The following is a 26461-nucleotide window of genomic DNA, read 5'->3' as shown; positions in this document are numbered from 1 at the left end:
GATTTTCGAGGCACTTTTTTCCTTAGACTGTATCTATCTATTACGGAGTTATATCTATCTTTGTTATTACTTATACCCCAATGGAGGTACTTGCAGGTACTCTGACTTGACTGATCCTTCACGATGTGTCCTCTTTGACTGCCTCGATCCAAGTGAACGAGTCTCACGAGCCAGTCCAACTGGCTTTCGTGCCCCACTACCTAGCTACCTACCGTGTTGCCAGGTATTTTCCCAACTACCCCGTACTAATCGGGGTAACGCAATGATGTTGCCACATTATAATTTTTATTCAACTGCTATCTGTCATATAAACATAAATAAATCATGACAGCAGAAGGGAAACGGCATTCGTACTACGTAATATTTCCCCTCTGCCGAAGCATAGGCACAACTGACACAACTGTGCCTTATGGCGGTGCGTGTTGTGACTCGTCCGTACACAAAAAGAGATCGAGGTGTGCAAGATTTGTCTCTGACGTGTGTCACTTTCAATGTATTTGTGTCATCAATACATTACAGATTGGATTTTGTATGTAGTGAGTGAGAAGTTCGACTGTGTGCTCGTTTCCCCCCGCAAAAAATGGCAGAATGATTTGTACGGTAAGATATCGCTTTGGCACCTCCCTTCCGATGTGTCGGAAGCCGGTGTTGCTCGAAGATGGTACCAATGGGGAGTAATACTGCAATGTTCTACCGCCAGAGGCAGCACTTTTGCACAACATGATTCGCGACGATTGTTTGTATCGAATCTGTGGTCGAAACACGCTGTGCATGTAATTAAAAAACACAATATTTGTATAAAACTTGCAGACTTTGCACAGATGGTTTGCATCTGTTTGATTTATTTGCTTTAACACCTAGAAAACAATATTTTTATTATAAACATGCCATTCAAAAATATATTATTGTAATAACAAAGATTTATTATAAATATGACGTCCACATAATCTGGCATATAGATAGCTTAGTATGTATGTTCCTTGAACTTGTACTTCGGAAGCCAATGGGGGGAAGGATAGATATTTCTTCTGTCTTATGATGAGTGAACATTACCCTGAGGAATATGCATGACGGCAGTACTGGCTCCAGCAGTTAAATCCCCAATCGCGTACTCCTTGAGCTTGTACTTCGGAAGTCAGTCTATGAGGGGAAGGAAATATTTCGTCGTCTTATGATGAGTGTACATTACCTTGAGGGATATGCATCACATCATGACGGCAGTAGTCGCTCCAGCAGGCAACTTCCCAATCGCGTACTCCTTGAGCTTGTACTTCGGAAGTCAGTCTATGAGGGGAAGAAAATATTTCGTCGTCTTATGATGAGTGTACATTACCCTGAGGGATATGCATGACGGCAGTAGTCGCTCCAGCAGTCAAGTCCCCAATCGTGTACTCCTTGATCTTGTACTTGGGAAGCCAGTCTATTATGGGAAGGACGCCACAGATGCATTTTGCAATGCCACAGTCGCGGATGCACTTTTTGACGTGGTATTTCCCTGTAAACGATAGAAGACTGGTTTTACCCTTGCTTCAAAAATCAATTTTAAACTGAAATCATCTATCAATAAATTTTAATGTTTTTAAGTACACAACTATATTCCGGCCTCGGCCAGCGGAGGGCTTGGTCACTTTTTCATCAGTATGAGATATCTATTTCAGGTTATGGTTGTTTTTTGGCTAGATTTAATTGTGTGTAATAGATTTCAAATATTACTTTGTAACATTATTGGTAAACTGAAATAGATGTCATATACGAAAGGAAAGGTGACCAAGACCTCCAGTACCCAAGGCTGGGATCGAACCAGCGTGTGCCGCATCCCCGGCAGACGACATTACCTTAGTAGCCAACCAAATGACGGTCGAAATTTTTTTGCCAACTCTATGGTAGAACAGTGTTTGCTCGTATGTGATTTTTACACATTATTATTAACGAAAACGGGATTTATCGCCACATCTCTACTTCTCTAGTGTGTAAAACGTTCAAGTTGATAAACAAAACCAAGTGCGCGTAGTTCGAATAACTCGCGCAGCATATCACAGTCTTTGAAACGTTGGAGGTAATTTTAAAACTGAAATATAAGCGATTAAATAGCAATAGGTATTGTTGGTGGTTGGCAACTTACATGGTCGAACAGGCTCGTGGTAGTCTGCGTCTTCGTTCAGCGCGTCCTGTTGGTACACACGTCGCACGACGTTGAACTGTTGGCTTGGACGCACTCGTGCCCTGGGAAAAAAAAAACAAAAATAATCACAATGGGAACTCGGCAACATAGGGAATTTAGGGAACCTGTAAGGCGAGAATCGGGAATTCCTGGTCCCAGTAGGATTGTTCTTGTTTCGTTTTATGCAGCGAAAATTCCTAACCATGACATTACTTAAAAGTAGTTACTTAAAAAAAAAAAATTCATTTATTTCGGACAATTCGGAATCCATATACAATTTAACATATCAAATATTAAAATTAAAATTAAAATTAAAATTAAAATTAAAATTAAAATTAAAATACAATCAACTTTAAAAAAAATTAGATATAAAATTCAAAATTAGAGTTAAAATTATAGTATTGTTTAAATATAAAATTACAATTAAAATAGAATTAAAATAAATAATTAAATTAATTTTTTTAAATTGATTGGATAAAATGAACCAATTAAATTAAATTAAATTACACATCATTGAATTAAATGTAATGTAATTAAAAGTAATGTCATTACAGATATAGTGCACAATTATTTTCCAACAATGTTTCAAATTGGAAAGAAAAAGATTGGGCCATGCAGGTTCTGCCAGCAGTCAGAGGAGACTGCTATGCACATTCTTAGTTCCTGTGGACTGTGGTAATCTGTTAAACAAAAACCTCCTTTTATGCGAGCGGTCCGCATATTGTGTACCATTGTCTGACAATGGCACGCGCCGTAGCACGAGCTCAGACTCAATGGTACAGTCGCCATCAGATATATCGGAGCGGCCGAGGTGCTCAAAAATATCTGAACACGCACTCTAACGCCTTGACAATAGAGGCGTGTTCACATATTTGTGAGCGCCTTAGGCGCTCCGATATATCTGATGGCGACTGTACACAATGGGCACGCGCACGCATAAAAGGAACAAAGGCTTTTGTTTAACAGATTAGAGTCTTTGGCGAAAAAATCATTTGAGAAGATGCAGAGTATATCAGGTTAGTGTCAAGCTCGTGGTGAGGCTATAGCTAAACTTGGTGTTGAACATAGACATAGTATACGCGCCACCGAGCGACCGGGGGTAAGAGAAAGAATATTCATATAAAATTTATTTCTCTTTCACTCTTATAAATTTCGGTATTTCGCCATCGCCTCCTACCTATGACGCCACCCGGTCGGTGATAAGGACAAAGCATGGCACTATTTTCTCTTTCCTCTTATAGGAATTGCAATAAGACTATTTTTCTCTATCAAAGAGTGTCAGGCCCTTGGTGTTGAGGTAACTTGCCATTCATTGTCGCAATCCTGTAAGAGCGGCTCTCTCTCCCCGAGACGGGTCAGATCCGACTCGAAGAATATAAACGTTTTTCTCATACGCATTATTCAACTCTATTCAAAATACACAGGTATCAAAAAACGGGCATTACGTCGATGTTATTAGGAAATCCGTGAACATACAAATTATATGAGTAGCTAATTTTCTAATCACTGAACCGATTTATGCTGAATTTATGCGAAAAACACAACACTAACGAAGGATTTAATGTGAACTTTTCATATAAACGGAAATTATTGCTTGATTTTATTTTATTTATCACTAAAAAGAAACACTGAAAGATCATATAAAAATTAGGCACCATCAATTTATGTTTACTGTTTATAGTTATGCCAACTTTTCTCGGCAAATAAGAAAATCTTGTTTAACCCGGGAGGAACCGCCTCGCGGACAATTAACGTCATTTAAATTTGGAATTTGATTAATTAAAATAAAATCGAAATTCCTTCAACTCAAAAATGCAACTCAATGCCACTTGAAAGGATAAAGTTTGTCCAAAAATAAGTCACACAAGATTTTTTCCTTCTTAGTATTTTGAACTATCACGAGACTTCTGTTTTTTAACTTCACTTGATGTAACACTTAAAATTTCACTAGACTTATATCTCTCTAAAAATCTCTAAAATTTCACGTCAGTTTTTTCGAATAAATCCAATAATCCGGGCACATTTTCAGTTTCTCGTTTATTTAATTTGACTAGTATTTTGCGGGCAAAGTTACTCGATTTATAAGAAAGTCCGTGTGTAACTGGGGCAGATTTGGTGTGCTACTGGTCAGTAAGGCAGCGTGATAACGCAACGTCGTGGATGGGCGAACAACTGTTGGTCCACCGATTACAGTTTAGATAAAGGTCAAATGTTATTAAATTGGGGAAATTGGGGATTGACGAGATATTTGCAAATTAAACTGTTTTTACAAAATTATCTTATGTAACTTTACCAGAACTTTACACATTAATGATGACATTTTTATTACCTACTTTATCTGTACTTATTTTTTTATTATCAGAGCGCTGGTGGCCTAGCGGTAAGAGCGTGCGACTTGCAATCCGGAGGTCGCGGGTTCAAACCCCGGCTCGTACCGATGAGTTTTTCGGAACGTATGTACGAAATATCATTTGATATTTACCAGTCGCTTTTCGGTGAAGGAAAACATCGTGAGGAAACCGGACTAATCCCGACAAGGCCTAGTTTCCCCTCTGGGTTGGACGGTCAGATGGCAGTCGCTTTCGTAAAAACTAGTGCCTACGCCAATTCTTGGGATTAGTTGCCAAGCGGACCCCAGGCTCCCATGGAGCCGTGGCAAAATGCCGGGACAACGCGAGGAAGATGATCTGTACTTATTTTTTTGTTTTTTGTTTTAAGTGTATTTTTGGAATTTTATCTCTTGACATGTCCCGCTATTATTTATGTGCATGTATTAGTTTATAAGATTTTTCTAACACAATATCATATTGTTATAGAAATAAATAAATGAAATGAATGAAAAATAATGTAAAAACATTAAGTTAAAACGAAATCTTTTTTAATATGCGATTAATTGCTGTTTGATTGCATATACGTATTATTTATTTATTTAGTAAAATAAAGATAATTATTAATATAATCAAAGCCCCGCAAAACTCGATCAATAAAGAGTTTGACTGTGGGGTCATCCTTAGTTACATATATTAATTATATTATGTACTTAACTTATTAACTAACTTAATTATTACTACAAAATATTGTGGTAGTGTTTTTAAATTTTAACAATATTATTGAATTTTAATTTTTAACAAGCAGAAACGACTGCGAACGATGCTATTAAGCTTCGATTAAATTTAAAAGTGGAAAAATTACTCCCTTGGGTGAGACTTGAACTCACAGCCTCAACACGGGACACGGTAGTTGAAGTCTCAACCAAGGCAGTATTTTGCCGCTTTTAAATTTTATTATAAAATTTTAATTTTAGGTATGTTGAGATGGTTTGGACACGTGGAAAGAATGAGTGAAAGAAGGCTAACAAAGAGAGTGTATAAGGGAGAAGTAGAAACGGGAGTTGGAAGGGGTAGACCTCGGCGGACTTTCTCTGATCAGATCGGGGAAATCCTGAAGAAAGGCCAGGTCAAGAATAAAAGAAGAATAAAGATCATTTATTTTCGGCTAAAGGTTACAGACATTCCAGGGGTCTCCGCACTAGGCAGTGCCTGTATCGCGGGGAACCAATTATAATTTAAATATCAGACTTTGTTACAATTAAAACTACAAACTAAGGCTTAATCTAGACACAATATTGAAACTAAATTTTGTTAAATATGGCTTCTGTCTCGGCATAATTTTGTGAGTGCAGCAGTTTGAAAAGCAGTTTTTTCGCTTCCATTTGTGTGCAATCCCTGAGGTTACATAGTTTATTTATAGCATTGTATGTAGACGCCCTGATGCGTTCCCCAAAACGTTTGCCAAAAGCTGAATTTACTCTTGGAACGGGTAAATTGAAGACGCGTTTTTTTGATAATATATTATACTCCTTTGATACACCCTAAACCGGCGAGCGTGTATGAGGAATGTTATGAAAGTGAAGGAAGCGAAGGTATGTCAGGATCGTAACAAGTGGAAATCCGTGGTCTCTGCCTACCCCTCCAGGAAAAAGGCGTGATTATATGTATGTATGTATGTATGTATAACATTTTATTTTGTTTATATTAGCATTTGTTAATTTCACTGACTAGTATCATGATGGAAGCCTGTTCGTACAAACTGGCAAAAACCGATGCCTACATTTTTAGAACGGATAATGTGGCGTAATATACAGAGAGACAAAACTAGTTATACAACAGGGGCCCGTTTCCAAAAGCTTGTAACTTGTAATACAAGCGGATGTCACTTTTAGACAGCTTTTGTTAGAAAGGGGGCCCGTTTATCAAAAGCTTGTGACTTGTAATAAAAGTGGATGTCCCTTTTTGATAGCTTTTGTTAGAAAGAGACTTCCACTTGTATTACAAGCTACAAGCTTTTGATAAACGGGCCCGGGACTTCCACTTGTATTACAAGCTACAAGCTTTTGAGAAACGGGCCCTCTTAGAGATTTATTTTGAATATTAATGTTTCTGTAACTACAAAAACTTAACAAAATAAAAAAATGTTAATGTTATAAAAATGTAACGTAATTAACGTAATTTTTATAGTATAGGTACATATTACTATATGGTGCTACGTTACCGCACCAGTGCGTTAATTAGCACTTTTCATGTCGAAAATTTAAAGGGCCACAAGATCAAAATTCTTTTCGTTGTCTTGTTTTTTGTCCCCAAAAAAATGTGACGGAGTGGAGCTTTTTGTATGGGGTAAATTCAGTTTTTATTTTTCTCAAGAGAATTATAATTTACAGCTAGAAAGACATGCAATAGCACTCAACTTTTTTTATTTATTTGATAAAAAACAAAAATGAAGTTACTGAGGTGGATGTGCGGCGTTACCAGGCTCGACAAAATCCGCAACGAATACGTGCGAGGCAGCCTGGGCGTGCGTGACATCGCCGACAAAATGCAAGAGAGTAGGCTGCGATGGTATGGCCACGTAAGGAGGAGACCACCAGACTACGTTGGAAATTTGGCACTGCGACTTTCCATCCCCGGTAAAAGAGGCAGAGGTAAACCGAAAACAAGATGGAAAGACGTAGTGCTAAAAGATATGATTGGGTGCAAAGTGTCCGAAGACGACGTCGGGGATAGGGCGAAGTGGAAGCGAAAGATTCGGAAAGCTGACCCCATCACCATGTGGGATATATAGCTTGGAAGAGAGAGAGAGGATTAGTGTCAATTATAGCATATGTTCTGTTCTTATAGGAATCATTAAAAAACGATTTTGCTCAAAAATGGACATGGCACAAACGTATTTCTCAGCCAACGAAATAATGATTTCGTTTCGTCAGAGGGTTGCAGATCCCTGGCTTTATCTGGAAATGCTCCATTTACCCAGTCATGTGATTCCGTATCAACAAATATTACAAATATAAATAAGTCATTAGGTAGTAATATCACTATTATATTGATGGCAGCTAACCTTTGCGACTATTGCGATTACAAGGGCATTGACCAGGGGCCTGTTTCTTTTGTTAGAAAGGGACTTCCACTATATTTAAGCTATAGTTGGTCAAGCAAATATTGTCAGTAAATAAGGCGGCAAATTAAAAAAAAATTAAAAAAGGGTTATCGTCCCATAGAATTTTTTAATTTCGCGCCTTTTTCTACTGACAAGATTTGCTTGACCAACTATAAATACCTTGAATAGACAAAGGCGTAAAGTTAGTGTACGTCAGTATCTATTAAGACCGGCCAAGTGCGAGTCGGACTCCCGCACGAAGGGTTCCGTACCATTACGGAAAAAAAAACAGCAAAAAAAATCACGTTTGTTGTATGGGAGCCCCATTTAAATATTTATATTATTTTGTTTTTAGTATTTGTTGTTATAGCGGCAACAGAAATACATCATCTGTGAAAATTTCTACTGTCTAGCTATCACGGTTCCTGAGATACAGCCTGGTGACAGACAGACAGACGGACAGCGGAGTCTTAGTAATAGGGTCCCGTTTTTATCCTTTGGGTACGGAACCCCAAAAACTAGGTTTTAGGTACAGTTGACAACACATATAAACTTTTTAAATATCCCGCCATTCGAACGCGACGTCAAAATCTCACGCTGTTTTCACTCGAGCTGTCAACATTCATCGAGCGTGATCTCATGGTAGCGCATCGTGAGTTTGTCGATAATGTCAAACGTCAACGAAGCGTGCCAGTGACGTACACTGATTTATCGACAAAACTTTTATCGATAAATGAATAAATTAGATAAGAACTGTGGTTATTCTTCTATACAGATAACTTATTTAAAGGACATTGTACCTGGATGTAGGCATTATCTGTTGTAGCAACTGTCGTTTACTAAAGAAATAAATAAAATATATAGCTCCTATTAATAATTTAATTTATGTATTTGCTTGACACAGTGAACTAATTAATATTACTGTTGGAACAATAGGATATGTTCCAGTTCCAAAGGCATAAGGCGGTAACCGCCTTAGTAAATAAACGGGTAATACTCATGTAGAAACCTACTTAAAAATACATATCCATACTAATCCATACTAATATTATAAATGCGAAAGTCTGTCTGTCTGTGTGTTACCTCTTCAAGCTTAAACCGCTGAACCGATTTAGTTGAAATTTGGTATACAGATAGTTTGAGTCCCGGGGAAGGACATAGGATACTTTTTATCCCAGAACTCACCCCTCAAGGGGGTGAAAAGGGGGGTGGAAATTTGTATGGGGAATCAATAACCGCTGAACCGATTTAGATGAAACTTGGTATGGGGATAGTTTGAGCTGTGGGAAAGGATATAGAATAACTTTAATCCCCGAAATCATCCCTTAAGGGTGTAAAAAATGGGGTGTATATAGTGTGGACCAATTTGGGGGTGAAAAAAGGGTGGATTAAAAAGCAGATTTGTTTAAGAATTAAGGTATCCAAATTACTAATTCCACGCAGACGTAGTCGCGGGCAAAAGCTAGTTTTATAAATGCGAAAGTGTGTCTGTCTGTCTGTTACCTCTTCACGCTTAAACCGTTAAACCGATTTAGTTGAAATTTGGTATAGAGATAGTTTGAGTCCCGGGGAAGGACATAGGGTAGTTTTTATCCCAGAAATCATCCTTTAAGGGGGTGAAAAGGGGGGTGGAAGTTTGTATGGGAAATTGATAAAAAGCAGATTGGATAAAAAATAAGCTACCCAAATTACTAACTCCACGCAGACGAAGTCGCAGGCAAAAGCTAGTTTAAAATATTATAAGTATAATAGTTCACAATATTTAGTATTTACGTATTTTTGTACCGAGACTTTGGACGTCCTAAGTAAGACCAATAAGTAAGTAAAAAAGGGGGGGTGGAGGGGTAGGTACGCTCAGGTATGCGACGCTGGGCTATTGGCCTACACCTCAAGTCCATCATACACGTCCCCGTCGTCCCTGTATCTGCCGCCGCGGATCAGGGACGAGCTCACCCAGGGTTACATTTGTGGGTGGGCCGTCTCCCCCGGGCAATGCTAGTGGTCGTAACGGGCGTCGCTACATTTACCAACATACCCCGGACCACTAGTAGCCAAGTATGAGGGCCCCGCCTGGTGTGGGCCACGCCAAGTGATGTGGCATCCCCACCCGCCAGGTGTTCCTTTCCTTACCCTAGAATTCCCGTCTGTAATCCCATGCTCCAAAACGTCATTTCCTGTCTGTTATTTCCGTCTTATCTTCCCTTCTCCTAGGGTTTGCAGTCCGGAGCCTGAATGTGCGGAATTCCTCCGCACATTTGGGACCCGGAATGCAAACCCTAGGCTTCCTTTCACACCATTACTCCTACTCCACTCCAAGAGGAGACAACCTCTTTAAAAAACCCCAAACTAAGGTCGAACAATCGTGCCGAGAGATGCGTGGCTGAGGGGGAGCTCAGCCGCTAACGATGACCCTCGATACCGGGCAACCTCGAGGTGTATTTTGCCTTGTTCCAGCAAGCGGGGCTCTGCTGGCAACCGACACTTTTTTCCCTAGCTTCTCGTGGGATTTGTATGGAGAATAACAATAAAAAATCTGAAGGTACCCTGGAAGACCTATGCCAGGAACTAATGCCCCTGATGGTAGGCGCGGAAAACTCTGCCCAAACATCGGAGCAAGCCATGGAGGGAGTGGAGAGCGCCGACACGGTTGAAAGGAGCGATACCCATCGCCCAAGCAACCTAACGAAGGCTCCCAACCCTGAGACACGCAAGTCCGTCAAGAAATTGACGGGCTCAGCGAAGGGCCGCTATAAAGCTCTTAGAGGACTAGGAGTTGCGCATGAGGAGGCGCTACAACTGTCCGCAAAGGGTTTCGCGGAGCTTAAAAAAATGGGGTACAAGTTCGGGTCCACACATTCCAGGCCCGAGCCAAAATCGGCCAAACGGCCGCGCTCGGAGGAAAAATCACCACAGGGTAACATGTGCAAGAACCCAAGGGTGACTGTGACTCCCCCAACCCAACCCCAACCCTCACAACCCTACAACGAGGTCCTCAGCCAAGTCCGAGTCGGAATCAAGGACTCCAAGCCGATGAGTGTCGCGCAACTGGAGTCCCTCTGCAATACCATCTTGCAAAAGATTGCGACCCTGGAGATGGACGAGGGACCAAAGTTCAAGGGTTACTCATACAAGCCAGGCTGGTTACTCATCACCTGTAGTGACCAAAGGTCAAAAGCCTGGCTTGAACTAATAACACCATCCCTAAAACCATGGCCGGAAGCCAATCTCGGGGTTATCCCTGAAAATGAGCTTCCCAAGCCTAATATAGGGATGGTGTTCATCCCAGAGATAGACGACTCCAAGGTAAAGCAGTCGCTATCTCTGCTCTATGCACAGAACCAGGGGCTGTACACAGAGCACTGGAAGATTCTCCACACCAAAGTCGAGAAGAGTGGGGCTATGGTAACCCTATCTCTGGACGACATGTCGGTGGAGAATCTACAAAAAAAGGGCCTAAAGGCAAACTTAGGTTTCCGGGAGGTCCAGTTTCGGCTAAAGGGCCAACCAAAAACCCAACAGACCGAAACTCAACCTTCCCTAGACCCACCACCGCAGGATGCAAACCCTAACCCACCCAACACCTTATCCCAAACGCCTGCCCGAAAGGTGCCTTCAGGTCCAAAACGGGCGGCTCCTTCGACACCCAATCCCAAACCAGGATCATCGGGCGCGCAGCGGTTTCTCGCCAACCGGGGAGGCCATAGGGGCAACAACCGCCCAAGGGGTAAAGGGGACAGAGGAGGCTACCAAGGGCGCACCAGTGCCCACCGCGGTGGCAAATAAACACGACGCATTCGGGGGTAGGGGGGTGATGTTCCTTCAGGCCAATCTCCACCACGCCATAGCGGCCACAGCGGTCGTTGAAAAGCTTTTTGGCGAAAATGGCCTGGACATCGCTCTCATTCAAGAACCATGGATCAACACCAAGTCCATGGCACCAGGACTGAACAGGGCAGGAAAGGTACTGATCTACGAAAAAGGTGCCAAACCGAGAGCCTGCATCGTATTTCACAAAAATATTAACTTCTTGCCTGTTACAGAACTATGCAGTGAAGACCAAGTAGCTGCCTACGTCGATCTCAAAGGGAGAGGAGCACGCAAGGTAATAGTCTGCTCCGCCTACCTGCCCGGAGAGAAGCAAGATCCCACAGAAGAACTGACTAAAGTGCTAGAGTACGCTCAGGCACAAAAGGCGGAACTTATTGTGGGATGTGACGCCAACGCCCACCACACCATCTGGGGGAGCACTGGAATCAACAAAAGGGGTGAGTTACTATCCCAATTTATCTTTACTAATTGCCTGCACTTGTTGAATAAGGGCAATACGCCCACCTTCGTAACTAGAGCTAGGCAAGAAGTATTAGATATAACCTTCGCTACTGAAAAGGCGGCGAGCTGCCTAGCCGACTGGCGTGTCAGCAGCGAAAATTCAATGTCGGACCATAGACATATTTTGTTCAGGGTAAAAGGCTCTCTAGATAGGGAACCACTTACGCGTAGAAATCCAAAAGAAACGTCTTGGGAAGCCTACAAGGCCGACCTCGAATACCGTCTAAAGGATGTCCCAAAATATGTCAAAACCCCAGATTCTCTCAACTTGGCAGTTAATTTAATATCTGAAGGCATACGTAGGGCCTACGAACAAAGCTGCCCACTGAAAGAGTCAAAAACTACTAACACAACGACGTGGTGGAACAAAAGGCTAGAAAATCTCCGTAGGTCCACACGTCGCATATTCAATCACTCGACCACACCGAATGAATGGGAAAGGTGTGGTAGAGCGCTGACTGAATATAATAAACAAATCAGGAAAGCAAAAAGAAGGTCATGGAGGAAGTTCTGTGAAGAGATTGCCCAAACTCATAAAGGAGCGAGAATTCACAAAATACTCTCCAAGACACCAACCAACTATCTCGGTCTTCTTAAAAGACCAGATGGCACATTTACGAACACAGAAGAGGAAACTCTGGACTTGCTCAGAAGCACCCACTTCCCCGGTTCGTACTCAACCAGTAACACACAACTTTGCGCCCAAAGGAATTCTCGAAACCACAGGGCAAGCAATATCGACTGGAATTTGGCAACTAACATTTTCAGACCAAACAAAATTAGATGGGCATTGGATAAATTTAAACCATTTAAATCGGCAGGAGAAGATGGAGTATTTCCGGCGCTTTTACAGCAAGGACAGGAACTCCTCCTCCCGCATCTGGCCAGAATATTCCGAGCAAGTTTTGCATAGGGAATTATACCAGATGAATGGACTAGGGTCAAGGTACGCTTCATACCAAAAGCAGGGAAAAAGGACTATTCACAACCTAAATCCTTCAGACCTATTAGTCTAACATCGTTCCTACTCAAAACGATGGAAAGAATCATTGATCAACACATTAGAGCGAAATACCTGGTGGATAGACCACTAAGTGTAAACCAACATGCTTACCAAAAGGGGAAATCTACGGAGACTGCCCTACTCGACCTGGTTGACAAGGTGCAGAAAACCCTAGAGGAAAAGCAAACCGCTCTATGTGCGTTCCTTGATGTCGAGGGTGCTTTCGACAATACGCCCACAGAGACCATACTCAATGGTATGAATTCAAAGGGAGTAGACGAAACCACCACCAGATGGGTACATAGCATGCTCTCGAACAGAGTAGCCACTCTGACCCTCAATACCATAGAGCATGAATTTTATACCACAAAAGGGTGTCCACAAGGAGGCGTTCTATCCCCACTATTATGGACCCTAGCAGTGGACCAACTTCTTGCAATTATGTCAGGCCATGACTATGACACACAGGGATATGCCGACGACCTGGTAGTCATTGTCAAGGCCTCCACACGATTTCCAACCTAATGCAAGGAGCTCTAAACACTATATTCAAATGGTGTAGAGAAAATGACTTGTCCATTAATCCGAGCAAGACTGTAATAGTACCATTCACAAGGAAACGAAAGCTGGAAAAGCTTACACAACCAAGACTTAATGGACAAATAATACCGTTCTCAGAAGAGGTCAAGTATCTAGGGGTCACTTTCGACCAAAAGTTAACTTGGAACCCTCACTTGAGAAATATTATACAAAAAGCAAAAATGGCCATGTGGTCATGCTGTCGAATGGCAGGAGCAAGATGGGGCATAAGACCCCAAATTGCTATGTGGTTGTACACAGCGGTAGTGAGGCCCATTATCACCTATGCCTCCGCAGTCTGGTGTAACAAAACCAGCCAAAAGACGGCGATAGATACTCTAAACAGCCTGCAACACACGGCTTGTTTAACCGCAACAGGCGCCTTCTCCACGACACCGGGAGCGGCCCTAGACGCACTGCTGGACATTACACCACTCCACCTGCACGTGCAAAAGGAGGCCAAGCAGTGCGTCTACAGAATATGCACGCTAAACAGGCCAAAATGGCGCTCTCAAGCACTAACCAAACTAAAGGCCTGGGTATTTGCAAATAGAACCCTTAGCATGCCCACTGATGACACGCACACCGAATGTCATTTTACCAAACTGTACACAGTAGAAATCCCTCCTAGAGACAAATGGACCAACGACCAAATGTACGTCGAAGAGGGAAGCCATATTTGGTACACGGATGGTTCCAAGAAAGGCAATGATGTAGGATGTGGGATCTATGGTGAGAGACCTAAGCTCAGAGCTAGCGTCAGCATGGGCACACAGGCATCAATCTTCCAGGCAGAAGTCTTCGCCATCAACAAATGTGCGGAGCTTAACCTGGATAGAAACCTAAGACACCATCATATCTACATCAACTCAGACAGCCAGGCTGCTCTGCTGGCACTAGATTCCCTCGAGTCAAACTCAAAACTAGTCCAGAACTGTAAAACAAACCTAAATGCACTGGCTAACTCCAACAAAGTCATACTTAGATGGGTACCAGGGCACTCCGACATTAACGGAAACGAAGAAGCGGACGAACTTGCTAGAAAGGGCGCAGACACACCCCTGGTCGGCCCAGAACCGTTCTGTGGAATCACAAAACGGGATGCATACTCTCTGCTCAGCAACATAGAAAAAACGAGAGCAATCGATTGGTGGAAGTTCGTCAAAGGACAAGAACACTCGAAAGCTCTAATCAAAGGGTTCAATGGCAAAACTGCTAAGGAGCTTCTAAGGCTCAAAAGATATAAAACCTGCGCAGTGACTAGAATATTGACTGGACACTGTAAGTTGAACAAACACATGTTCCGAATTGGGAAGAAACAGGATGCGACATGCAGGTTCTGCCAGGAATCAGAGGAGACTGCAATGCACATTCTCTGTTCCTGTGGACCACTAATGTCAAAAAGAAGTATCCACTTAGGGCGGCACATACTGCAACCCTATGAGGTACAGAACATTACGGCCCAAAGAATCTGGAATTTTCTGGACTCAACGGGCATTAGTAACGAACTTTAAAGGGCCGTCACAATAGATCACTGCTTGGTCGACGTGACACTCACAGGCCCACAACACCCCAACAATAAATAATAAAAAGTAATTAAACCCGGAACAACTTGAATAGATAAGCCACCGATAACCGTTTGCCACATAAATCCTGACATTTCTTGTAACAGAGATTTGGCGTAGCTTTCGACTTTCGACGAACCGGCGGCGCGCTGCGCTCTGCGGTGGGTCATTCCTAAAAATCCTGACACTTGCCGCTGAAGTAATTTCCATAATGGGCATATTGACAATATCCAGGGAGGAAAATGAGGACTGTGTTTGTATTTGTATGGAGAAGTGATCGTCCCCTTTCCTATAAATGAACAAAGAAAGCACGTGCTCACGGGAAGCATCACGTGAACGATCAGACGATCACAGTATAAAAACGTGTGCGCACTTATAGATAATACGTAATACGTACCAATATCGGGCGGTGCACTTCACATTATAGATTGAGACGAGATAAAAAAGTTTCCGACTTATTGATTGTTTTATTGGAAAAATACTTACCTATACAAATTTCAAAAAATCTATTCAACTACGTTGGAAATTTGGAATGTTTTCTCAAGTCGAAGTAAATCGTACTGTCGTAATATCGGTACTTCGAGGGTCAGGTCTATTCCCATTTGACCCCGCCTCGTGTATGGCGGCGGTCAAGTTAGGCGATGACACATGGGAATACACTGAGGGTCAGCGCCCTCATTTGACATTTAGAGGAAGTGTCCGCAGGCTACACCAACCGCTCGCGGCTAGGCGATCCCCGTGAAAAAGGGACCGTGGTGCGTATTTGTGAAGATCGTTCATCATATTCCTCGCGTTGTCCCGGCATTTTGCCACGGCTCATGTGGGAGCCTGGGGTACGCTTGGCAACTAACCCCAAGAATTGGCGTAGGCACTAGTTTTTACGAAAGCGACTGCCATATGACCTTCCAACCCAGAGGGTAAACTAGGACTAGGACCTATTGGGATCAGTCCGGTTTCCTCACGATGTTTTCCTTCACCGAAAAGCGACTGGTAAATATCAAATGATATTTTGTACATAAGTTCCGAAAACGTCATTGGTACAAGCCGGGGTTTGAACCCGCGACCTCCGGATTTCAAGTCGCACGCTCTTACCGCTAGGCCACCAGCGCGTAAGTGGAGTGTATTTGTAAAATATCCCTTTAAGTTAAGAACGACACATTATTTTACTCACCATCCATTTTTTTCGGGATTCAATTCCTCTTTTTCTTCATCTTTGCTAGGGCGATTGCCGTTTCTCATTTTGTCTTGATTTATTCAAATATAAATACTTTTCTTCTATTTACGCACATCAGTATCACTATATATTAACTAGCACACACTGGGTTTAGTTAGTTCTGTGTTATACGTCTTTAAGCGATGCGTATTCTGAATTTAATAAATAATGATAATATTAATGGAAGCTGAGTTTAGTAAGGATAAAATATATATAAAATAGCCTTGATACATGATTGGTATATAGCGCTTATAGCGTGTATGTTTATTACGACCACATGTTCTAACTCTTCTAAAGGGGACCACTGACTATCAGTCCGCCGGACGATATCGGCCTGTCAGTTGTTCGGAAATGTCAAATTTTTGTTTTAACTTGCAGGCCGATATCGTCCGGCGGACTGATAGTCAGTGGGCCCCTTAAGAGTAGTTAATACAAATCTTAATGGTATGTATGTTTTATTTTAAATGTACGGCTTTTATTTTACTTTATAAAATTATTCAGCACGCAGTGTATCACTACTACATATCAACTGTCATAATTTTATTGATGGCTAGATAAGTAGATACGTAAAAATGAACCAAGAAAAGTCTGCAACGATTTTGATAGTACACGCAGTGCAAATTTTATTTTAAACTTCAAACTTCTATGACATTATATCGTATAAATAACACTTGCACTGCGTGTGCTATCAAAATCGTTGCATTGCAGACTTATCTTGGTCTTACTCGTACTACGTAATACACGGCCGCTCAAAAAAAAAAAAAAATTATGCTCTGGCAGTTAACATTTTTTTTTTATTAAACATTGTTTCATAATATTGTCTTCGGTTACCGCGATAGTTACTCATGAAATAAAACTATGAAAACGGATTATATCGCGTATATTGAATTTATAATACATCCCATACATACATACATACATTTAGTGTTGTAAACATTGTTTCATATCAGTTAAAACTCGCTTGTAGTTATATAAAAAATACACGCTGTATAAAAACTATGTTTTTTTCAGTAATTCTTTTCAGCTTCTAATTTCAGATATGACCTCCACATATTTGAATGACACTTCAAAATTATTATAGTTACATTTACATACGAGTAGCAATTAGGCTCGCTACAGCAGTACCTATAGCGAGTTTGTGCGTAACTACCGTTATCAAAATATCTGCCATTGCCAGTGAATACTTTATTAAATAACATTTACAGTCGGGTCCATCGCGATTTTTTTTTATACTACGTCGGTGGCAAACTATGTACAGTATGTACGCCTGCAACTCCAGAGAATTTATTTTGTTACCTTTATTTACCGACATTTCGACAAAGGTTTCACTGGTCGTGGTCGCGGCTAAAGGGGCCCACCCATTACCAGTCCGCCGGACGATATCGGCCTGTCAGTTGTTCGGAACTGTCAAATTTTGGTTCTAACTGACAGGCTGATATCGTCCGGCGAACTGGTAATGGGTGGGCCCCTTAACTGACGTCCCAGCAAAATGTCAAAACATAGATTTGTGTGACTACTCGACGAAAAGTGTATGAAAAAGTCGGGTCGTCGGGCAGTCACACAAATCTCTGTTTTGACATTTTGCTGGGACGTTAGTTAGCCGCGACCACGACCATTGAAACCTGTGTTGAAACGTCGGTAAATAAAGGTAACAAAATAAAATCGCGATAGACCTGATTCTAAATGTGATTTAATATGTGTTTAGTCCGACGCTCTCACCACTGGCTACCAGCGATTTGTTAAATATTAATTTACAATTAATATTTTGTAAAAAATAAATTTTCAAGCGTCAAGTGTGACTGGATCTCAAGGAAAATAATTTTTCGACTCTTCTTCCAAATCTAGGGGCCGCTAGAGTCAAATACCTAATCATAATTTAATAAGTTAATAACGTTAAAAAATAGTTGATGAGTTAGACCGAGAAGAGTTCGCAACGATTTTGATAGCATACAAGCATACGCAGTGCAAGTCTTATTTACACTTCATAATTACATAGAAGTTTGACGTTTAAAATAACACTTGCACTGCGTGTGCTATCAAAATCGTTGCAGACTTATCTTGGTCTAACTCTAGAATAAATTCGCCACTGCTCGAGTGCGACTGATTGTGTGGTTTATATTTATATTTAAGTTTAGAAATATTTATGTTTAGTGGTGAATATGTACATACTGTACATAGCATAATAAAGTTTATTTCATTTGTTCCTGTTTTGTTCATTGATGAAAATATTTGTCTAAAAGAAGGTCAGAATTATCTGCACTATTTTTCAATTGGCTAAGACTAATTTCATACCTATTTTTCTAGAAATAAAGGACAATATTATATGAAATATTGGTATGTATATTTGTTCTACTTATTAATAATCAGCAAGACCACCTATCTGTAATTTATAATACGAATGTGGAGTGATTTAGTAATCAGCAAACAGTGAACCCAGGAAACGTAACGAGATTGCAATAGAATATTAATTGCTAATATAATATACAATACAAAGGATACGCCAGAGCAGATAGTACTATCGTCCACAGTTAACAAACAATTAGTAAACTTTATTAAAACCATTATTTGGGTCCTTGGGTGCATTTATATTAAAGAAGCCGTTAGGAACTTAGGAATTACTTAAAAAATCGCATTTCGCAATGCACAGACGGACAGGCAACGACGGACGACGACGACACCATTGAAGGACATTCAGATTTGAAACAAATATGTCACAAATTTAATGTACCTACTAAGTAAGAATTTTTGGAATGTCGACTACTAAGGGGGCAAAATTGGAGTTGGATTTTTTTAAGACTTCTACGCGGACGTCGTTACGGGCGGTGGTTAAACTAAAGTAGTATTAAATTAATTTAATAATTACTTTACAAAATAAAATCTTAAAGAACCAAAAGTAGCCAATGCCGTAGATAATTGTGTACCTACCTACCAGATGTACTGACGTCAATGCAACTTTTTGACATTGATAGCAAATTGTATGTTTAGCCACCATAGCTATCGAGGTAGAATATCTAGGTGATTGTATTATAAACTAGAGAAAAATACTGTTTGTCCGATAAAAATAACGATAAGAATAAATTGCAAAACCATTGAGTTAATTGCTCTGAGACTTATGGCGTATAAAATAACATTATGTTCCACCGAGAATTGTTTATTTGCTTTTCGTGTCCAACTCTTAAAAAAAGGAAAAACTACAAGACCTGTATTGGCGAATACTAAGACGAAGGTTTTATTCGAAGGTATTTTTCCGTCATATTAACGAAATCTCTTCGAATTTATAGCACATCACAGTCATTCCTCGGAATTTCCTTCCTTAAACACGCCAATGTTACGGCATTCATTGGAATTCAATGCTGTCTTGTGGACACCGGTATGCAATGCCATTTTCATTATATTCGTCACTAATTTGATCTTAATATTAGATCGAGGATTAAAAGCCATTAATGAAAAAAAAGATTGATCTACTTAAGAGCCCATCAACGTGCTCACTAGCGCCACTGCTAAATAATTGTGATTTATTTAAAATTAACGATAGATATTCAAAAAAGGGGGCCGCTACGTACTGTATTTTGTATAGTCTTTAGGTGCACGTTGCATGCTTTAAATTTATCGGTCTTTTTATTTTTTCATCGAAACTTACTAAACGAATTTCCGAATGAATTTAAGACTAGATCGCTTTCTAGTAGGCGATGTAATGTTATCATAGCATTTTGATGAAATTAATCAGTTCATTAAAATGTAAAAAAAATGCAATTAATATTTAGTATATTTTTGCACAACGAAAATTTAGTACAATGAATATGTCAATAAAGACTGCAATTTTGTTAAAACACAGTTAACACAATTTGATAATAAATATGTACACTCATCCACCATTTGATTACATATATACATATCTGGGGCCCGTTTCTCAAAAGCCTGTAACTTGTAATACAAGCGGATGTCACTTTTTGACAGCTTTTGTTAGAAAGGGACTTCCACTTGTATTTCAAGCTACAAGCTTTTGAGAAACGGGCCCCTGTAAGCATGTGTATGATAAATATTGACCACTGTATATGGGGATTTCCACCTTGCAAGTGAAATCACCTCTGCTATAAGGATAAAGATTTTTAAATATTACGTCTTTTGATTAAATGATTTCTTTCTAAACTCAGCCTTCACTTGAACAGGTTTTAAATTTTAGGGCACGGATTTTGCAAGACCTAATACATTCACTTCACTAATTCCTTTTTCAAGTGCTGTATTAAATTAGAATGTCTAATGAAGATTAGAATGCCTAATGAAAATATTAATCAGGCATTTAAAGTTATAATCAATAAATATTTCCATTGTAGTATCATAATTTAACACAGACTGGGTTATATTATTTAATATTTTCACACGTGATCTATATAAAGCCTGACTAGTAATATATGCTCATTGTAAAGAGGGCGCTGTTATTCTCATGTATAGGGTGACTTTTCAGTATAGTATGAAAAAATTTGTTCCAGTGAAATTCCGCAACATGGCGCTTGATCATATATTACTGGCCAGGCTTTAAAACCTAAATACAAATTATTAAAACAAGCAAGGGTTATTTAAAAAATAAACATTGACACATATATGACATATACAAACTTCAACAAAATTATCACTTAAAAAAAAAAGCGCGTAAAATGGGACCAAGTAGTGATGTCCCACGTCCCGCCTTATCGAGCGGTAACCGTGTACTGTCAATATGATCTGACGTTTTTGCAATCTTCAAATCGGCAAGTTGAAGTATCGATAACAGGCACAGATTTGCCTCATGATAAAGCAAAATATACATATTACTTTTTCATGTTAATAAGATGTGTAGTTTTAAGGTTCTGTTCAAATATGACCGTAACTAGTGTGCTTTTTATTTGGGATTTCTTATTTAGATTCTGTGAGTAAGCCAAAATAATTATAATTTAAAATATTTAAATACTTGTTTAGTTTATATATGCAGTATACAAAAAATACATCTAGTTATAACCTAAAACGCTCAAAAATGGTTCGGTATTTTTTTCAAGAACTTCTTGGTTAACTTTAGGTATAATTTTTGGTTAATAACCGGTTTTTAATTTAATCCGGTTTTTGCATTATCTATCTAATTATGATGAGATGCTATCCCTTGATGCCAATTTATATTATTGATAGTAATTAGTAAATTGTTAGGCGGCAGAGCAACAAAAGCAGCAGCCATGTTGTCATAGTGTTTGGTTGTTGTAACAACCTGAACAATTAAATGAATGAATCAACAATATTTCTTCGAAAATGTAAATTTGATTTACAAACATTATTACATTATTATTGGCATTCAATTCTGAAAAAAAAATGTAAATAGAACAAATCTCTATGTGGAGTTGTGGACTAATAGTTACAAAATATATTTAAACCAAGGAACCTCAACACGATAGCACATTCAATTTTATTTAAGATATAATGAACGACTTGAAAGGCGATTCATAATATTACGACATATGATAGACTTATCTTATAATGATAAGATTTCTAGTCAGATTAACAATAGCACCTATGATTTGAGCAACGGATTTGACAAAAATTATATGTATAAAGAATTTGTCTTCCGTGAAATTAAAACTACAATATGCTACTTTCTACTTTAGCCACGTCTACTACATGTTTCAGAATGTCAGTCGCAAAAGCATTGCAGTTCTTTGTCACACGTACTAATTTGAAAAAACGATACACTTGTACGAAATATATATAAAATATGTACGAAATACGAATATCTTTAGCGCGATAGAATACTAGTAAGATGAGTTACTATGTCTACAAGGAAAATACGAGACCAATTAACACGTTCACTATGACATTACTGTAATAGCCACATATGTCTGACCTTGGTGTTTTAAATAATATCTTAATTGGCAGAAATCTTTTTGTGTGGACTTAACAATGTTATTTTGAGCCCTTAAATACAAGTTTACGTTGGTTTAATTATATGTTTATTTCTTTTACAATAAAAAGCTTAATGAAAACAGATGTACCTATATCATAACTTTGTTTTCGTAGTTGTTGAGTTTGATTATAATTTTTAGGGTTCCGTACCCAAAGGGTAAAAACGGGACCCTATTACTAAGACTCCACTGTCCATCTGTCTGTCACTAGGCCGTATCTCATGAACCGTGATAGCTAGACAGTTGAAAATTTCACAGTCTATGTATTTCTGTTGCCGCAAACTACAAATACTAAAAACAGAATAAAATAAATATTTAACTCCCATATAATAAACGTGATTATTTTGCCGTTTTTTGCGTAATGGTAGGAACCCTTCGTGCGCGAGTCCGACTCGCACTTGGCCGGTTTTTTATTGAAATATTTTCAATGTCAATTTTATCTTACTTCAATGTTAGTTACATTGAACATTCCGGACATAAGATCAAATGATGAAACGTCGCGTCATACATTATATTATCAATGGCAATTACATATGACGTCTGATAAATGGAAAGAAAACTTTACTTATTAAGGTATCATTTTAAGCATAAAGGGTTAAGTATGTCAAACTCCAAAAGTCACTGCTACCAAACAGATATTGAAAAGTACAATAATAACATTAGATTTTCTCGAATTGTATTGTACTATACGCACTCAGACTAATGTCTTCTTGTGTTTCAAATACTCGTAAATAGACAAAAATGTTTAAGAAAAGTCAAGAACGCTTAAGAAGTATTAAAAATTAAAAATTATTGTTAAATGGTTGTTAAAAAAACTACGTCATCGTTGTTATTAATGTAGAGTTAACAGTTATATCGCAGTGTTTTAAAGGTTAGTGCTCGAGGTCACTGCCAATGTCAAGTAACATATGAGAAATCCATAGCGGTTCCTACATAATCTTAAACGCTTAGGATTCCTTAGGATAGCTACAACTGTCGTTGAAAAACATGTATGTAAGTAAGTAAGTAAGTAAGTAAGTAAATATTCTTTATTGCACCAAAATTATACATTTTACATACATGTAAAACTACAAAGAAATATTTAAAGAAAAAATAGAACCAGGTAACAACAGGCGGTCTTATCGCTAAAAAGCGATCTCTTCCAGACAACCTTACAACAATTGATTGATAAAATAAATATGTGTAATTTGTATAAAATGGGCAGCAACCGTCGCAGACAATATTAGGATCAATGGCAGCGACATTGCCCTTGTGTACTAATTATAGAGCATTGGAAAGTGGCAGTCCAATCTTAGCAGCGTCACGCATTTCGCTTTAGTAGCGGTAATTCTATTGTTTTTGTTGATTACGCCAATTATTATTCATTTACATAATAATAATTATAATACTTCTATTGAAGAACATAACGTCTTTTAGGAGTAAATATTAACAGGTAACTAGCCTATCCAATATCCAATCTATCCATGTACGAAAGATGTATTTATTTTATGCTACAAATTTGATAGCAGGAAATTAACACATAGGTTGACACAAGCGTTTCCGTAAATTATCACATGGGCGTTAAAACGTATACCTATCCTATACGTCTATACAGCCTATATGTATATCATTATATCAACCTGCACTTGTATGGTTATGATCATTTAAGATTACGAGTACCTACATAGCAATTCGAACCCAAATTGCTATGTAGGTACTCGTAATCTCTCTCTGCAAATGTTGCTACTGAATCAAAACAAACAGCAGATGACTTCATGTGTTAGCCCAAGTAAAACGAAAGAGATGTGTAAATCCACCGAACAAAAAGCTGACAAGATAGGCTGACTATGACTACCTTAGGAAAAAAAATGGGGTGATGCTTTTCTCTAGCATTAAGGAAGAAGTGTAAATGCATCGCTGTTAAAAGTCAGTGTGCGATAGCTTTCCTGTTGAAAGTGATCACATAGGTATCAGTTTACGCTGTCACAATACCATATTCCACTGTAATTAGATACCTACCTTACCTACCTACAGGTGTGCAGTCTGTAACTCGCAAAAGTTTACATTAGGAGCACTAGCAAAATCGATTTTACATTACGCTTTCTTGTTATAATTCTATGGGTATAGGGATACTAAATAATCAAGAGAAGGCATCGTTTCCTCGATTTTTAGGGTTCCGTACCCAAAGGGTAAAAACGGGACCCTATTACTAAGACTCCGCTGTCCGTCTGTCCGTCTGTCACAAGGCTGTATCTCATGAACCGTGATAGCTAGACAGTTGAAATTTTCACAGATGATGTATTTCTGTTGCCGCTATAACAACAAATACTAAAAACAGAATAAAATAGAGATTTAAGTGGGGCTCCCATACAACAAACGTGATTTTTGACCGAAGTTAAGCAACGTCGGGCGTTAATGTTACGGAACCCTTCGTGTGCGAGTGCGACTCGCACTTGGCCGGTTTTTTTATTTTGCATTAGGCGATTTCACTGATCCTATACGATTTGCATTGTATTCAGTGTCTGACATAAGACGAAGTTATTTAAGTCTACTAAATATTTAACGTTAAATTCAATAATATTTTTAACAAATATACTTAATCGTATTTTGCTGTCTTGTATTTAAAATATTCCTCTTACGTCTAGACCAGACAATTTTCATGTTTGGGTACAAGATTCATTTTATGAGTAGGTAAACATATTAATGTAGGATTTATACATGATTTTAATATGCTTAAGACAATCTGGCTCTTGCAAACAGATAAACTGTTGAGTGTACGATAATGGGTCTGAGTAAGCTTATGTTGTTTATTATACCGTATCTTTAGTCCTGGTTTTATGAGATATAAGTAATGTACAAAATCCACATTTCATATGTTGAGAAATACGTAAGCAACTAATATGTTGTACTTACGTAAGAGGATTTCAGATAAACCTGAGAGTAAAGGTTGTTTATATCTTATATTAATTACAACGTTAGCTACGGACTTTGCTTGATAAAAATGTAAACTGCATTTTTAATTTCATTTGATTAAAAGTCTATAGAGCTTTTGCGAAAACCATAGAGATTATACCTAATTTAAGTAAATGAAAACTATAGTCCAAAGCAAAGCAGTTTAAAAATCATTTCATTCACATGCTTACACACATTTGCGTGACTATAATTCTCAACTTGGTAGTCCGTAGTTACCTACCTCTTAATTCATTCATTCATAATTTAAGAGCATGGCTCTTGTCGGTGGAGTATGCGCCAGTTTTCTCGGTCCTCGGCCAGGTTCTTTAGGTCCCTGTAAGACACGACATTTGCTTTCGCTTTCAGTTGTTGTGTGTAGCTTGCTCGTGGTTTTCCGCGGCCTCTTCTCGCTTCTATCTTGCCTTCTAATATAGTGTTAAAGAAAGTGTCGTGTCTTATCAAGTGACCTATCATTCTGCCTCGTCTATTTTCTATAGTTCTCAGCAGGTTTCCCTACCTCTTAATGCGTCATTCAAAAAGCAGTCGTTGCGAAATGAATAAAAACTGCGAGTAGGTTATTCGCGGTCATGTATTAAATATTTGAGATATGAATCATATGAATCACTGCAATGAAAAAATTAGGTACTCAGGTGCACGAGTTTTTTTCTGTTTACTCTTAGCAGGTGTTTAAAAACTTGATACCATTGCGCAGACGACGACGGAAATAACGATCAACATAATTATGGGTCTTCAGTATCGCGACGTTTTTCGCGGTTGTTTTTTTTTAGAATAAAAACGATGTAAACCCATGAAATATGGTTCAATTTAGTTAAGGTTACTAAGCGTTAGTTTGGTATGCCTATACATTACCTATACCTTCTATAATATTGTAATCGCGAGGGACTAATGAGAGGTCAACAATGTTGTTCGTTAGTGCAGCGCACAACACGCGACTGGAAAATGTATATACATGATTTAACCCTTTTTAGGGTTCTGGACCCAAAGGGTAAAAACGGGATCATATTACTAAGACTCCGCTGTCTGTCTGTCCGTCTGACTCCAGGCTGTATCTCATGAACCGTTATAGCTAGACAGTTGAAATTTTCACAAATGATGTATTTCTGATCCCGCAATAACAGCAAATACTAAAAACAGAATAAAATAATAATTTAAGTAGGGCTCCCATACAACAAACGTGATTTTTTGCCATTTTTTGGTACGGAACCCTTCGTGCGCGAGTCCGACTCGCACTTGGCCGGTTTTTTTATGCAGCTACGAGTGTAATGTCACGCTCGATACGTCACAGGTTAATTTTTGAAGTTT

At 39.0% G+C, this 26461-nt stretch overlaps 2 protein-coding genes across 5 annotated transcripts in view; one reads left to right on the top strand and one right to left on the bottom strand.

Annotated features, from left to right (window-relative positions):
* Positions 1-26461, bottom strand: part of LOC134749910 (prestin) — a 52973-nt gene that overhangs the window by 24013 nt on the left and 2499 nt on the right. Inside the window, exons 1-4 of one of the 4 annotated variants that reach the window (XM_063684919.1) lie at positions 20901-20991; positions 16242-16435; positions 2123-2223; positions 1334-1495 (exon numbers count right to left, since the gene is read on the bottom strand). In XM_063684919.1, coding sequence (XP_063540989.1) covers positions 1334-1495; positions 2123-2223; positions 16242-16309 — 331 coding nt within the window. In that variant the 5' untranslated portion in view covers positions 16310-16435; positions 20901-20991. Of the gene's footprint in view, positions 1-1053; positions 1156-1333; positions 1496-2122; positions 2224-16241; positions 16436-20900; positions 20992-26461 lie in introns of those variants that run through there. The other 3 variants (XM_063684920.1, XM_063684921.1, XM_063684922.1) reach the window with 3 other exon arrangements.
* Positions 10294-12345, top strand: LOC134749898 (uncharacterized). The gene is made up of 2 exons (XM_063684901.1): positions 10294-11555; positions 11635-12345. Exon 1 carries the CDS (start codon positions 10424-10426, stop codon positions 11375-11377), a length of 954 nt encoding a protein of 317 aa, XP_063540971.1. The 5' UTR covers positions 10294-10423; the 3' UTR covers positions 11378-11555; positions 11635-12345.

This window comes from Cydia strobilella, chromosome 19, assembly GCF_947568885.1.
Source record: "Cydia strobilella chromosome 19, ilCydStro3.1, whole genome shotgun sequence".
Taxonomy (NCBI): domain Eukaryota; kingdom Metazoa; phylum Arthropoda; class Insecta; order Lepidoptera; family Tortricidae; genus Cydia; species Cydia strobilella.
The sequence above is the reverse complement of the archived record's forward strand: the minus strand, read 5'-3'. Positions and strand labels throughout refer to the sequence as shown.